The sequence below is a fragment of the Coregonus lavaretus genome (genome assembly GCF_964263955.1).
Source record: "Coregonus lavaretus genome assembly, chromosome: 31".
Taxonomy (NCBI): Eukaryota; Metazoa; Chordata; class Actinopteri; order Salmoniformes; family Salmonidae; genus Coregonus; species Coregonus lavaretus.
The window spans coordinates 11,786,240-11,800,283 of record NC_140018.1 but is presented as its reverse complement, the minus strand read 5'-3'; the positions used below and the strand labels follow the sequence as shown (position 1 = coordinate 11,800,283).

At 44.4% G+C, this 14,044-nt stretch overlaps 1 protein-coding gene across 1 annotated transcript in view; it reads left to right on the top strand.

The window, feature by feature from the left end:
• Positions 1-14,044, top strand: part of LOC311106993 (1-phosphatidylinositol 4,5-bisphosphate phosphodiesterase beta-4-like) — a 155,289-nt gene that overhangs the window by 98,383 nt on the left and 42,862 nt on the right. The window contains exons 21-27 of the mRNA XM_084149419.1: positions 4,633-4,728; positions 5,732-5,873; positions 6,445-6,529; positions 8,037-8,161; positions 9,260-9,311; positions 12,915-13,017; positions 13,462-13,626. Of these exons, the coding sequence (XP_084005545.1) occupies positions 4,633-4,728; positions 5,732-5,873; positions 6,445-6,529; positions 8,037-8,161; positions 9,260-9,311; positions 12,915-13,017; positions 13,462-13,626 (768 nt within the window). The remainder of the gene's footprint in view (positions 1-4,632; positions 4,729-5,731; positions 5,874-6,444; positions 6,530-8,036; positions 8,162-9,259; positions 9,312-12,914; positions 13,018-13,461; positions 13,627-14,044) is intronic.

Below are 14,044 nucleotides of genomic sequence, written 5' to 3'. Positions count from 1 at the left end.
TCAATGTAACAGCGATAGGTTTAGGCTACTACATGATATTCAAATTGTCCCTATACCCATCATGAGGTTGCTACAACCTAGCCTATGAATGAAAGTTTACAACGTAGGTGCACACAGGTCGAGAGACAAATTTGATGTGACAGACAGTGACATTCAATACCGCCTTGCACACTCTTGCCTGCATCTAGCTCATAGTGGGTGTAATCATTAGTCCAACAGTTGCAAACAAGAGTTTCTATTGGACAAATTCAGGTATGTTTATCCCAGTTTTGTTCCATTTGCTTCTGTTTAAGAAAAGTTTTTCAACATAATCGGCAGAATGAATACACCCCTGATCACGCGTAAACACAGTTCACCGTTTCATAGCAGCCACGTTGTATTGCTTCTCGCATCAACATTATGCGCTCTCCTCCTTTCACCTCTTCCCTTTGCTTGTGGACTTCAATGCATAACACATCAGTTGTACAGTGAGGGAAAATATTATTTGACCCCCTGCTGATTTTGTTAGTTTGCCCACTGACAAAGAAATGATCAGTCTATAATTTTAATGGTAGGTTTATTTGAATAGTGAGAGACAGAATAACAACAAAAAAATCCAGAAAAACGCATGTCAAAAATGTTATAGATTGATTTGCATTTTAATGAGGGAAATAAGTATTTGACCCCCTCTCAATCAGAAAGATTTCTGGCTCGCAGGTGTCTTTTATACAGGTAACGAGCTGAGATTAGGAGCACACTCTTAAAGGGAGTGCTCCTAATCTCAGTTTGTTACCTGTATAAAAGACACCTGTCCACAGAAGCAATCAATCAATCAGATTCCAAACTCTCCACCATGGACAAGACCAAAGAGCTCTCCAAGGATGTCGGGGCTACAAGACCATCGCCAAGCAGCTTGGTGAGAAGGTGATAACAGTTGGTGCGATTATTCGCAAATGGAAGAAACACAAAAGAACTGTCAATCTCCCTTGGCCTGGGGCTCCATGCAAGATCTCACCTCGTGGAGTTGCAATGATCATGAGAACGGTGAGGAATCAGCCCAGAACTACACAGGAGGATCTTGTCAATGATCTCAAGGCAGCTGGGACCATAGTCACCAAGAAAACAATTGGTAACACACTACGCCGTGAAGGACTGAAATCCTGCAGCGCCCGCAAGGTCCCCCTGCTCAAGAAAGCACAAATACATGCCCGTCTGAAGTTTGCCAATGAACATCTGAATGATTCAGAGGAGAACTGGGTGAAAGTGTTGTGGTCAGATGAGACCAAAATGGAGCTCTTTGGCATCAACTCAACTCGCCGTGTTTGGAGGAGGAGGAATGCTGCCTATGACCCCAAGAACACCATCCCCACCGTCAAACATGGAGGTGGAAACATTATGCTTTGGGGGTGTTTTTCTGCTAAGGGGACAGGACAACTTCACCGCATCAAAGGGACGATGGACAGGGCCATGTACCGTCAAATCTTGGGTGAGAACCTCCTTCCCTCAGCCAGGGCATTGAAAATGGGTCGTGGATGGGTATTCCAGCATGACAATGACCCAAAACACTGGCTAGGCAACAAAGGAGTGGCTCAAGAAGAAGCACATTAAGGTCCTGGAGTGGCCTAGCCAGTCTCCAGACCTTAATCCCATAGAAAATCTGTGGAGGGAGCTGAAGGTTCGAGTTGACAAACGTCAGCCTCGAAAACCTTAATGACTTGGAGAAGATCTGCAAAGAGGAGTGGGACAAAATCCCTCCTGAGATGTGTGCAAACATGGTGGCCAACTACAAGAAACGTCTGACCTCTGTGATTGCCAACAAGGGTTTTGCCACCAAGTACTAAGTCATGTTTTGCAGAGGGGTTTTCTGGATTTTTTTGTTGTTATTCTGTCTCTCACTGTTCAAATAAACCTACCATTAAAATTATAGACTGATCATGTCTTTGTCAGTGGGCAAACGTACAAAATCAGCAGGGGATCAAATACTTTTTTACCTCACTGTATGTGACCAGGCGAAAAAACCTTTCCAAGCCAAACCGCTACACACAGCCTACATCATTGTCACGATATTAGCTAAAGTAACGTCAGAGTCAGCATAGCTAAGAGAACTAATGCGTTAGTAAACCCGCTACAATCATGCAGTAACATTATCAGTAAGCAGTTATACAGGCGGGCCCCGGTGGCAATAAATTAGTAAAACCAAAAGCTTACCTTGACTTGGAAGAGTTCCAGTGTTGTTTGATAGTCATAGCCAGCTACCTAACATAGCATCCCTCTGTTCGAGCAGGGTGTTTCAGTAGGCTAAACTAGCTAGCTGCATTTTCTAGCTAAGTAAGTGAAACTGAAAGTGGAAAAAAAATGACAATCTCTCTCTCTCTCTCTATTTCTCTCTTGCTTCTCCTTCATTTAGGAAGAAATTAATTTGTTCTAAACTGTTCAACTATTTTCTTTCTCTCTCTTTGAGTCAACTACTCACCACATGTTATGCACTGCAGTGCTAGCTAGCTGTAGCTTATGCTTTCAGTACTAGATTCATTCTCTGATCCTTTGATTGGGTGGACAACATGTCAGTTCATGCTGCAAGAGCTCTGATAGGTTGGAGGACATCTTCTGGAAGTTGTCATAATTACTGTGTAAGTCTATGTAAGGGGGTGAGAACCATGAGCCTCCTAGGTTTTGTATTGAAGTCAGTGTACTCAGAGGAGGATGGAAGCTAGCTGTCCTCCGGCTACACCATGGTGCTACCCTACAGAGTGCTGTTGAGGCTACTGTAGACCTTCTTTGCAAAACAGTGTGTTTTAATCAATGATTTGGTGACGTGATTATATTTAGTATAGTTTTATCAAAAACTGATAACTTTTTTTATTTTTTTAATGTAAAATTTTCATGCAATTCACTGAGGAGGATGGCTGAGGAGCCTCCACTGCTTTACGCATCGTACTTCTCCTCAAATACAAAATGACTAGGCTACAATAAATTAAATTGTATGTGTGAAGCACGTTCTCAATAAGCAGGATATAGCCCAGGCCTACCGTTGATACTGTATTATAGGACTGAATCGTTTTAATACGTTTGGAGGAGCGTCTTTGGTAACCTGACAAGAGGCTCTTGGGGATGGATACAAGCCGAACGGAGTAGCCTATGCACTGCAGGTAGGCCTATGTGAATTGTGAATAAGGCAAAAGGATGTCGGCAAAAAGCCTCACGAGTAGACCATTTCGAAACCTTTTATGGATAGGCTACTTGGCTAATATATGGCCAGGATAAGGAAGATACCAGACGCATTGCTGTTGAACCAGCTTTCGTTATAGGATATAATATAGTTATCAAACGGAAAAGAAGCAATTGTTACAGGAAGGTAACTTACAGTGCATTCGGAAAGGATTCAGACCCCTTTACTTTTTACAGCCTTATTCTAAAACTGATTAAATACATTTTTTCCTCATCAATCTACACACAATATCCCATAATCACAAAGCAAAAACAGGTATTTTAAATGTTTTGGCTAATAATAATAAAAAATATTAAACATTTACATAAGTATTCAGACCCATTGCTATGAGCCTCGAAATTGAGCTCAGGTGCATCCTGTTTCCATTGATCATCCTTGAGATGTTTCTACAAGTTGATTGGAGTCCACCTGTGGTAAATTCAATTTATTGGACATGATTTGGAAAGGCACACACCTGTCTATATAAGCTCCCACATTTGACAGTGCATGTCAGAGCAAAAATCAAGCCATGAGGTCGAAGGAATTGTCCGTAGAGCTCCGAGACATTATTGTGTCGAGGAACAGATCTGGGGAAGGGTACCAACATTTCTGCAGCATTGAAGGTCCCCAAGAACACAGTGGCCTCCATCATTCTTAAATGGAAGAAGTTTGGAACCACAAAGACTCTTCCTATAGCTGGCCACCCTGCAATCAGGGGAGAAGGGCCTTGGTCAGGGAGGTGACCAAGAACCCGATGGTCACTCTGACAGAGCTCCAGAGTTTTTCTGTGGAGATGTGAGAACCTTCCAGAAGGGCAACCATCTCTGCAACACTCCACCAATCAGGCCTTTATAGTAGAGTGGCCAGACGGAAGCCACTCCACAGTAAAAAGGCACAACAGCCTGCTTGGAGTTTGCCAAAAGGCACCTAAAGGCTCTCAGACCATGAGAAACAAGGTTCTCTGGTCTGATGAAACCAAGATTGAACTCTTTGGCCTGAATGCCAAGCGTCACGTCTGGAGGAAACCTGGCACTATCCCTACGGTGAAGCATGGTGGTGGCAGCATCATGCTGTGGGGATGTTTTTCAGCGTCAGGGACTGGGAGACTAGTCAGGATCGGGGGAAAGATGAACGGAGCAAAGTACAGAGAGATCCTTGATGAAAACCTGCTCCAGAGCACTCAGGACCTCAGACTGGGGCGAAGGTTCACCTTCCAACAGGACAACGAAATCAGCACACAGCCAAGAAATCGCAGGAGTGGCTTCGGGACAAGTCAACAATTTAATCCATTTTAGAATAAGGCTGTAACGTAACAAAATGTGGAAAAAGTCAAGGGGTCTGAATACTTTCCGAATGCACTGTACACGGGTGAAATGCTGTTTCAGCCAATCAGCATCCAGGACCAAAATTACCCAGTTTATAATGAACTATTGTTGTGTGTTCAGGTTGTGGAGGAGGATCCAACAGAGATGTCTGAGGCCACAGAAGCAACAGATGCCACAGACATCTCAGAGGCTTCTGAGGAAAACAACATCAAGAAGGTATGAGAGTTGGTTCAGCTGCTCTTCCTCTCTTTACTGGTCACAAACTAGCCTTTTCTCTCCCTACTGTTGAGTGTGAAGCCTTTTCTCTCTCTACTGTTGTGTGAAGCCTTTTCTCTCTCTACTGTTGAGTGTGAAGCCTTTTCTCTCCCTACTGTTGAGTGTGAAGCCTTTTCTCTCTCTACTGTTGAGTGTGAAGCCTTTTCTCTCTCTACTGTTGAGTGTGAAGCCTTTTCTCTCTCTACTGTTGAGTGTGAAGCCTTTTCTCTCCCTACTGTTGAGTGTGAAGCCTTTTCTCTCTCTACTGTTGAGTGTGAAGCCTTTTCTCTCCCTACTGTTGAGTGTGAAGCCTTTTCTCTCTCTACTGTTGAGTGTGAAGCCTTTTCTCTCCCTACTGTTGAGTGTGAAGCCTTTTCTCTCTCTACTGTTGAGTGTGAAGCCTTTTCTCTCTCTACTGTTGAGTGTGAAGCCTTTTCTCTCTCTACTGTTGAGTGTGAAGCCTTTTCTCTCTCTACTGTTGTGTGAAGCCTTTTCTCTCTCTACTGTTGAGTGTGAAGCCTTTTCTCTCTCTACTGTTGAGTGTGAAGCCTTTTCTCTCTCTACTGTTGAGTGTGAAGCCTTTTCTCTCTCTACTGTTGAGTGTGAAGCCTTTTCTCTCTCTACTGTTGAGTGTGAAGCCTTTTCTCTCTCTACTGTTGAGTGTGAAGCCTTTTCTCTCTCTACTGTTGAGTGTGAAGCCTTTTCTCTCTCTACTGTTGAGTGTGAAGCCTTTTCTCTCTCTACTGTTGAGTGTGAAGCCTTTTCTCTAAGCTCTAGCCAGTGTAAAGCTCTTTCTCTGGTCATTTATATATTTATAATGAGAGTGTTCCTAACTAACTTGATGTGCTTTAGAACTACTTTATGTGCTCTCAGACTGGAGGGTTATGTGTGTACAGTGTGGAGACTGGAATACAACGGAGATGTGTGAGTGTAAAACGACAGTGTGTTTTCTGCTCCTGTGTAGACTGGAGAGACGACGGATGACGAGGAGGCTCTCATAGCCTCGTACACGTATGTAGGAGCCACCACCAACATCCACCCCTACCTCTCTGCCATGGTCAACTACGCACAGCCTGTCAAGTTCCAGAGCTTTGATGTCGCAGAAGGTAACATTCAACTTCAGTTAAGATTAATGAACTGGTTTAGTGATTGTCTAGTTACGCCGATTGTTAAACTTCTAGAACTTGTACTGTAAAATGAAGCTGGTTCAGATGGTTTTAGTTACTTGAGCTTTCATGGTGCAACATCAGAGTTGTGGGTTGTGTGGTACACTTCTAGATATGTCAAATACATTAATCAGAAGAGCTCTCTCTCTCTCTCTCTCTCTCTCTTCCTCTCTCTCCCTCTCTCCCTCTCTCTCTCTCTCTCTCTCTCTCTCGCTCTCTCTCTCTCTCTCTCTCTCTCTCTTCCACTCTTTCTCTCTCTCTCTCTCTCTCTCTCTCTCTCTCTCTCTCTCTCTCTCTCTCTCTCTCTCTCTCTCTCTTCCTCTCTTCCTCTCTTTCTCTCTCTCTCTCTCTCTCTCTCTCTCTCTCTCTCTCTCTCTCTCTCTCTCTCTCTCTCTCTCTCTCTCTCTCTCTCTCTCTCTCTCTCTCTCTCTCTCTCTCTCTTCCTCTCTTCCTCTCTTCCTCTCTCTCGCTCTCTCTCCCATTTTAACTCTACTGTCTCTTCTCCCTCCAGAGAGGAACATCCACCACAACATGTCGTCATTTAACGAGTCAGTGGGTCTGGGTTATCTGAAAACCAACGCCATCGAGTTTGTCAAGTATCCTTTGGTCCAGTGTCAACACTCACACAGCATGTAAATGCACATAGACAATATAGACAAAATAAAGACACATTCACCCCAAAACTACATTTATCCAATATTTCCTGACCTGTGAAGTAGTCAAGATGAGTCCATAGTCCTTCATGCTACTATTCATCTTAATGAATTACAGCATGAAAAGTGACTGACTCCCTAGATTTTCTAGACAAAAAAAAACAGTATCCAAAGTGGGTCCCTTGGACGCGTCCTTTTTATCCACGCCAAACTTGGTGCAAAACCACGCCCACAGGTAACCAAGCAACATTCATAGCCGAGCTGATTGGTCGGAGTTCGGATGTTCCCTGTGATGAAGTAAATGCTTGTGAGAAAGGACGAACGCTGTAGAGGGAATCCCCTCTGAGTTTCCTCGTGCCTGCCATGCCACAAACCGTGGGAGATGCGTAGTTGCGCGGCCTCGTTTTAAATTAGCTCAATGAAAGGGAAGCAACAAGTGACTCTGTAAATAGCTAACATTACATGATTGTTAGTAAAAGTGAATCAATGGAGCTAGCTTTGCCCATTCAGCTAGAGCTAGCTATGCAGCATCTCTTTTAGTTGCCAACTACCACAAATATCATGTAGCTAAGTATCTCAATTGTCCTTTCGTAAACACTTAGATAACCACACTAAGCTAACACTAGACAACACACACTACTAGACAGCAGCCCAATCGGTGTTGTAAGATAGCAATAACACTTGATATAATTCACAGATTACTTACCTCCACAAACAATGCAACTATCCATGAAGTCGATACTATTCATCTGGTCAGTCAGGCTGGCTGCAATCACTCACTAAAAAGCTACATAGTTAAATGGAACTTCATATCCAAATTTGGGAAAATGCAAGGTATTGTTGCCAATGTTTTGTTGGGGATTCTGTCTCTTGTGTTCTTCCTTCTCTCGGACGTCTTTACTTCTCACAAGGGAACAATTGAACTCTTCCCAATCAGCGCGGCGTTGAATGTTGCTAGGTTTCTCGTAGGCGCGGTTTTGCACCAAGTTTGGCGTGGATAAAAAGGACACCCCCTGGACAAGAACTTTCCATGTTGCAACAGTTGTAACTTTGCAGTTTGAGGCCATGATATGAGGCTAGACTGCTGTATACTAGACGTTGTTTGTTTACAGTCTCCATCTGTGGAAAACTGCCTTAGCTCCTCTGGGAGAGACCGATGTGCCTTTGGAATGGAGAACACACACACACATTCCAGTGGGAATGCAGGACACAAGCTGTTCCCTTCTAAAAATAGGTCTGCGGCCCGTTCGACTCGCTACACACACACTTGAACACACACACACAGAAACACACCACTGTTTCAACTTCCAGACCTCAGGTGCTGTACCATGTAGTCCTACTGAACAAACATCATAGATGCATACACCAGACACACACACACACACACACACACACACACACTCTTTCCCTCCCTCTGTCCCTGTGTTAAGTCCTGAGTGTTTGCGTCCAGCTACAACAAGCGTCAGATGAGTCGGATCTATCCTAAAGGAGGCAGGGTGGATTCCAGTAATTACATGCCTCAGATCTTCTGGAACGCAGGCTGCCAGATGGTCTCCCTTAACTACCAGACCCCAGGTACTGTACTGGAGCATGTTAACCCTACTGCACATACAGACTCATACCTAGATTCACATGTGACACACACACCCCTCACATAACCCTATTCCACTGTTTCTCTGTAATTCTCCTGTCTGAGGGTTGAGAGATTGAACACACACACACACACACACACACACACGGATAGATTCACATGCGACACACACACATACATGGATATATTCACATGCGACACACACACATACATGGATATATTCACATGCGACACACACACATACATGGATATATTCACATGCGACACACACACATACATGGATAGATTCACACACTACATATTATTACCCCCTACAACACACATGCTCTTACAGACAGACTCTCGCTCTCTCTCTCTCTCTCTCTCTCTCTCGCTCTCGCTCTCGCTCTCGCTCGCTCTCTCTCGCTCTCTCTCTCTTCCTGTCAATTTCAATTTAAGGGTCTTTATCTTTATTGGGAAACATATGTTTACATTGCCAAAGCAAGTGAAATAGATAATAAACAAAAGTGAAATAAACAATACAAAAATGAACAGTAAACATTAAACTCATAAAAGTTCCAAAAGAATAAAGACATTTCAAATGTCATATTATGTCTATATACAGTGTTGTAACGATCTTTATCTCTTCCTGTCTCTCTCTCTCTCTTTATCTGTCACTCACTCACACACACACACACACTGTGAACCCTCTAGTTAACAGATGCTGCCCCATGTCTGAGGGCGATGGGGTTGTAACATATGGCTCCCTGTGAGTGGGCATGTGTAGGGCTGGAGGGGGGTGAGGGCCGGGGGAGAGAGAGGGAGGAGAGGAGAGGAAGAAGAGATGTCAGTAAGGTGGAAGATTCCCCCTTCTCTCTCCCTCTGGGTTGAGCAACAGCAACACTACAGAATATGCCTGTTGAGTTGTTGAAGAAATCAACATGTCACAAATAAATTTAATCAACCTGAAAAATGTAATCTGTGTATGTCTATGTCTGTTAGCATAATGTGTGTGTACGCTTCAAGAAGCGTGTGTCTGCATGTGACTGCGTCTGTGATTTCTATTGTAATAACACCTAAACAGACTCTCTCTCTTGTCGCAGATCTGGCCATGCAGCTGAACCAGGGAAAGTATGAGTACAACGGATCCTGTGGGTAAGTGCTGCTGCTCCTTCCTTCCACTCCTTTATCCTCTCTCCATCCCCCTCCCTCCTTCCATCCCTTTATCCTCTCTCCATCCCCCTCCCTCCTTCCATCCCTTTATCCTCTCTCCATCCCCCACCCTCCTTCATCCCTTTATCCTCTCTCCATCCTCCTCCCTCCTTCCACTCCTTTATCCTCTCTCCATCCCCCTCCCTCCTTCCACTCCTTTATCCTCTCTCCATCCCCCTCCCTCCTTCCACTCCTTTATCCTCTCTCCATCCCCCACCCTCCTTCATCCCTTTATCCTCTCTCCATCCCCCACCCTCCTTCATCCCTTTATCCTCTCTCCATCCCCCACCCTCCTTCATCCCTTTATCCTCTCTCCATCCTCCTCCCTCCTTCCACTCCTTTATCCTCTCTCCATCCCCCTCCCTCCTTCCACTCCTTTATCCTCTCTCCATCCCCCTCCCTCCTTCCACTCCTTTATCCTCTCTCCATCCCCCACCCTCCTTCATCCCTTTATCCTCTCTCCATCCCCCTCCCTCCTTCATCCCTTTATCCTCTCTCCATCCCCCACCCTCCTTCCACTCCTTTATCCTCTCTCCATCCCCCTCCCTCCTTCATCCCTTTATCCTCTCTCCATCCCCCTCCCTCCTTACACTCCTTTATCCTCTCTCCATCCCCCACCCTCCTTCATCCCTTTATCCTCTCTCCATCCCCCTCCCTCCTTCCACTGCTTTATCCTCTCTCCATCCCCCTCCCTCCTTCCACTGCTTTATCCTCTCTCCATCCCCCTCCCTCCTTCATCCCTTTATCCTCTCTCCATCCCCCACCCTCCTTCCACTCCTTTATCCTCTCTCCATCCCCCACCCTCCTTCATCCCTTTATCCTCTCTCCATCCCCCACCCTCCTTCATCCCTTTATCCTCTCTCCATCCCCCTCCCTCCTTCCATCCCTTTATCTCCCCCTTCCTCTCTGAAAGCTCATCAATTAAAGCGTTTCACATCTCATAAGTGGTTTCCGGCTGGCTCACTCTGCCACTATCTCACTGATGGGGCTCCCTGCTCCCCTCCTCTTATCCTCTCTTGCTCTCTCACTCTCTTGCGCGCTCTCTCTCTACCCCCCCATCTCTCTTCCTTTGACCTTGGGATTTCACTACTAAAGTCAGATACAGTTTAAGTCAGAAGTTTACATACACTTAGGTTGGAGTCATTAAAACTTGTTTTTCAACCACTCCACAAATTTCTTGTTAACAAACTATAGTTTTGGCAACTCGGTTAGGACATCTACTTTGTGCATGACACAAGTAATTTTTCCAACAATTGTTTACAGACAGATTATTTCACTTATAATTCACTGTAGCACAATTCCAGTGGGTCAGAAGTTTACATACACTAAGTTGACTGTGCCTTTAAACAGCTTGGAAAATTCCAGAAAATGATGTCATGGCTTTAGAAGCTTCTGATAGGCTAATTGACATAATTTGAGTCAATTGGAGGTGTACCTGTGGATGTATTTCAAGGCCTACCTTCAAACTCAGTGCCTCTTTGCTTGACATCATGGGAAAATCAAAAGAAATCAGCCAAGACCTCAGAAAAAAAGTTGTAGACCTCCACAAGTCTGGTTCATCCTTGGGAGAAATTTCCAAACGCCTGAAGGTACCACATTGATCTGTACCACGTTCAAACAATAGTACGCAAGTATAAACACCATGGGACCACGCAGCCGTCATACTGCTCAGGAAGGAGACGCGTTCTGTCTCCTAGAGATGAACATACTTTGGTGCGAAAAGTGCAAATCAATCCCAGAACAACAGCAAAGGACCTTGTGAAGATGCTGGAGGAAACAGGTACAAAAGTATCTATATCCACAGTAAAACGAGTCCTATATCGACATAACCTGAAAGGCCGCTCAGCAAGGAAGAAGCCAAAACCACCAAAACCGCCATAAAAAAGCCAGACTACGGTTTACAACTGCACATGGGGACAAAGATCGTACTTTTTGGAGAAATGTCCTCTGGTCTTATGAAACAAAAATAGAACTGTTTGGCCTTAATGACCATCTTTATGTTTGGAGGAAAAAGGGGGCTGTTGCAAGCCGAAGAACACCATCCCAACCGTGAAGCACGGGGTGGCAGCATCATGCTGTGGGGGTGCTTTGCTGCAGGAGGGACTGGTGCACTTCACAAAATAGATTGCATCATGAGGAAGGAAATTATGTGGATATATTGAAGCAACATCTCAAGACATCAGTCAGGAAGTTAAAGCTTGGTCACAAATGGGTCTTCCAAATGGACAATGACCCCAAGCATACTTCCAAAGTTGTGGCAAAATGGCTTAAGGACAACAAAGTCACGGTATTGGAGTGGCCATCACAAAGCCCTGACCTCAATCCTATAGAAAATGTGTGGGCAGAACTGAAAAAGCGTGTGCGAGCAAGGAGGCCTACAAACCTGACTCAGGAGGAATGGGCCAAAATTCACCCAACTTATTGTGGGAAGCTTGTGGAAGGCTACCCAAAACGTTTGACCCAAGTTAAACAATTTAAAGGCAATGCTACCAAATACTAATTGGTAGACCCACTGGGAATGTGATGAAAGAAATAAAAGCTGAAATAAAAAATTATCTAAATTATTATTAAGTGATGATCCTAACTGACCTAAGACAGGGAATTTTTACTAGGATTTGTGAAAAACTGAGTTGAAATGTATTTGGCTAAGGTGTATGTAAACTTCCGACTTCAACTGTATTTCATATGCAAAGAGATCAGTAATGACAGTAACACCCCTATCTCCTAATGTTCTTCTAATGTGACTTTTTCTAATGTGACTTTCACCCTTAACTAATGTCGCATACACACACACACACACACACACACACAGGGCTCTCCTAATGCGTCTCCCGTCCTAACTCAGCTGGTACACACGCAGGGTAGAATCACAATCATTGTCATCATCATTAGGATTCAGGCTAACTTACTGTAATAGTGTGAGCAGGAATATAAATGATCTAGCACTAATTGTCCTTTTTGTACTGATCGATACAACCACCAATCCATTTATCTTGATATGGAAAATAGCAATGCACCATCTCTACAACACGATTTAGATGTAGTTGTTAAACGATCTGAAAACACTGTATAACACATTTATAAACACTATACTAGCACTTTACAGAAAGTGTTTAGAGCAGCAATCAGCAGTTGAAACAATAACAAAAACATCCCTGCCCCTGTTTTGGTAAAAAGCTGAGGGATGGGGCTGGAGAAATGTAACCACTCTCAAATTCACAGACAGAGCTATGGATGCAAGGACTGGCCATCCATGATATCAAAATGATAGTTTTAACCACGTTTTGAGGCTATATAGTGTTTGTTTACGTTTACTTTGTTTACAAACATTGGAGTAAAATAAGCTTATATTTTGGGTTCTGATGGGGTACGTCAGTTGAACTAAGCTCATGAGGTATTTATAAGTTATATTCTTCAAAAATCAATGGGTGCATATCATGAATGTATAAATCAAAAAATGGATGTAGCAACTGCAGATTGCCCCTTTAAGAGTTAGAATTTTTGTTTTAACCCTGCTGGGCCACCATCCCTCCTCTCTCTTCCCAGGTATCTGTTGAAGCCCGACTTCATGCGTCGCTCAGACAGGATGTTTGACCCCTTCTCAGAGACACCTGTGGACGGGGTTATTGCTGCTACCTGCAGTGTACAGGTACGAGGTCAGGAGTTCCAAGTTCACAGCACAGAGAGGGATATGGAGGTAGATGGGGCTTATTGTAGTGGATCTGCACATAATCACTGGATTAATAAGAAACCAAGAGAGAAAAGCAATACATGTGCTGGGAAAATGGGAAACCTGAAGTTCACTTGTGTGAAGTTCACTATTTTACAACTTCATGTTAGCTGGTTCCTCACCCTGAAAGTAGTCTATGGGCCAGGAGAAACTGTAATCTATGGTTCAGTTTTCTTTAAACAGCCATTACAAACTTCAGCTAACTTTAGCCACCGCTAGCTAAAAATCCATGTAAGTGATGTGAGCATGTTTAAAAAAATTATGTCCAATCATTTGTCCATTACAAAAAAGTGCAAAGAAAGTTGTATTTGATTGTATTATATTGTATTTCATTGTTGTTTGACTGGATGTGTATGTTCTCAGGTGTTCTCTGGTCAGTTCCTGTCTGATAAGAAGATTGGGACCTACGTAGAGGTGGACATGTACGGGTTGCCCACGGATACCATCCGCAAAGAGTTCCGCACGCGCATGGTGATGAACAACGGCCTGAACCCCGCCTACAACGAAGAACCTTTCGTCTTCAGGAAGGTACAGAGGAGGAGAGGAGAGAGGGATGGGTGAGGAGGAAAGGAGAGAGGGAGGGATATGATGGGGGGAGGAGGAGAGGAGAGAGGGATGGGATGGGATGGGAGGATGGGAGAAGAGAGGGATGGGGGGAGGAGGAGAGGAATGGAAGAGCGGGAGAAATGGCTAAAAGTAGAGAAGAAGACAGGAGATGAAAATGAGAGACACACACACTGCCATCAGGAGGGCCATCTCACACAGTGCTGCTGGACACACACACTGCCAACAGGAGGGCCATCTCACACAGTGCTGCTGGACACACACACTGCCATCAGGAGGGCCATCTCACACACTGCTGCTGGACACACACACTGCCATCAGGAGGGCCATCTCACACACTGCTGCTGGACACACACACTGCCATCAGGAGGGCCATCTCACA